The 2,051-nt window shown below is 36.1% G+C and overlaps 1 protein-coding gene across 1 annotated transcript; it reads left to right on the top strand.

Moving 5' to 3' along the window:
• On the top strand, positions 1-1,677 carry TIGD4 (tigger transposable element derived 4). Its single transcript, XM_023753285.1, is given in 2 exon segments — positions 1-1,298; positions 1,301-1,677. Coding segments are annotated over 2 exon segments (1,536 nt in total). The 5' UTR covers positions 1-61; the 3' UTR covers positions 1,600-1,677.
• The last annotated feature ends 374 nt before the right edge of the window (positions 1,678-2,051 follow it).

Here is a 2,051-nt window from a genome sequence, read left to right as displayed (position 1 = left end):
CATTTAATTAAAGAAACAGACACCAGGAAGAGGAGAAATCTCTATATAAGTGCTGGTTGAGATGGCAGAAGCTTCTGCAGATGCCTCAACTCTCCCCGTAACAGTGAAAAAGAAGAAAAGTTTATCCATTGAAGAAAAGATTGACATCATAAATGCAGTAGAAAGTGGCAAGAAAAAAGCAGAGATTGCAGCTGAATATGGAATAAAGAAAAATTCATTGTCCTCTATTATGAAGAATAAAGACAAAGTTCTAGAAGCCTTTGAATCTCTGAGATTTGATCCAAAGAGAAAAAGACTGAGAACTGCTTTCTACACAGATCTGGAAGAGGCACTAATGAGGTGGTACCGAATTGCTCAGTGTCTAAATGTACCAGTTAATGGTCCAATGTTGCGTCTAAAAGCAAATGATTTTGCCCAGAAACTGGGACATAATGATTTTAAGTGTAGTAATGGTTGGCTGGATCGCTTTAAATCCAGGTATGGTTTAGTATTCAGAGCTCAATCTGTAGAAGCTACAGGGGTATCAGTTGACCCTTCAGCGGTGTGGCACCAAAACGTACTTCCTTATTATTTAAATGATTATCATCCTAAAAATGTTTTTAATATAAAAGAGACTGGACTGCTTTATCGAATGTTACCTACAAATACATTTGCATTTAAAGGAGAAACATGCTCAATTGGAAAGTTATGCAAAGACAGAATAACCCTGGTGGTCGGGACGAACATGGATGGCTCCGAAAAACTTCCTTTGCTTATCATTGGGAAAAACAGAAATCCACATTGTTTCAAAGGAATAAAATCGTTGCCTGTGTATTATGAAGCTAACAGAATGGCATGGATGACCTCAGATATATTTGAACAGTGGATGCAGAAGCTTGATGAGAAATTTCAAGCCCAACAACGAAGAGTTGTGATTTTTGTTGATGCTCTTCCTGCACACCCAGAGGTAAAGAACCTGAAGTCCATTGAGTTAGCATTTTTCCCATCATGTTTGTCTCCCAAATTTATAGCTATGAAACAAGGTGTTATTAAAAGCCTTAAAATCAAATATCGACATTGTCTTATCAAGAAATTCTTAAGTTCTGTTGAAGGCAGCAGAGAATTTACATTTTCCCTGCTAGATGCAGTTGACACATTGCATCTCTGTTGGAGGGCTGTAACCCCAGAGACTATTGCTAAGAGCTATGAAGAGGCAGGATTCAAATCTCAACAGGGAGAAAGCGACAAGACGAATACAGAGTCCAACACTGGTCTTGATTTGGTTGCCCACGCCCAAGCAGCGGGAGTGGAGTTTCCGGAAGTTTATCTATCGAAGAGTATGCCGCCCTGGACGATGACTTGGAGACATGTGACGCAGCGCCAAGTGGTGATAGGGTCTGGACCAAAGAAAGTAAATCAGATGAAACTGGATTTTATACTTCTGATGAAGAGGAGGATGGGGGGTCTCTGGGAACTGAACTTCCTTTACCCTCGAAAAATGAGGCAATAACTGCTTTAGCTACTCTTAAAAATTTTCTTAGAAGTCAAGATCTGAATGATGGGCTTCATAATTCTTTAGCAGACCTTGAAATTTTTATTAACTCTTTATCACTTAAGTAATTAATTATTTATTTCACAACAACTGAAGACTAATACCTTTTCCTGATATATTTTTCTATATGAGGTATGTAAAGGGAAAATACCACAAACATAAAAAATGAAAAATTAGTACATTTGGTTTACTTGCAAATGTCTGGTAAAATTCCCTACGTAGATTAAATAATGATTAAGTAAATGAAAAAGCTGAATTTAAATTTAGCAAGCTTTTGGAAAGTAGAAATGTATTTCAGAGGCCTGTACTTGAAAAATATGGTAAATGTGTTAAAAATAAAAAACTATCCAGCTATCTGATTTATACAGATTGAATTGGTGATTACTATTTTCTTTCTTTTTTAATGGGTAGGTCATGTTCCAGAATATTTTAACTTATCTACCTCATTTAAGGAACAAAATATTTATTATTGCTTAGATATTTATTTTATAAGTACATATATATGCCATGTATGTTTTAA

Source organism: Myotis lucifugus, unplaced genomic scaffold, assembly GCF_000147115.1.
Source record: "Myotis lucifugus unplaced genomic scaffold, Myoluc2.0 scaffold_1, whole genome shotgun sequence".
NCBI classification, from domain to species: Eukaryota; Metazoa; Chordata; class Mammalia; order Chiroptera; family Vespertilionidae; genus Myotis; species Myotis lucifugus.
The sequence above is the reverse complement of the archived record's forward strand: the minus strand, read 5'-3'. Positions and strand labels throughout refer to the sequence as shown.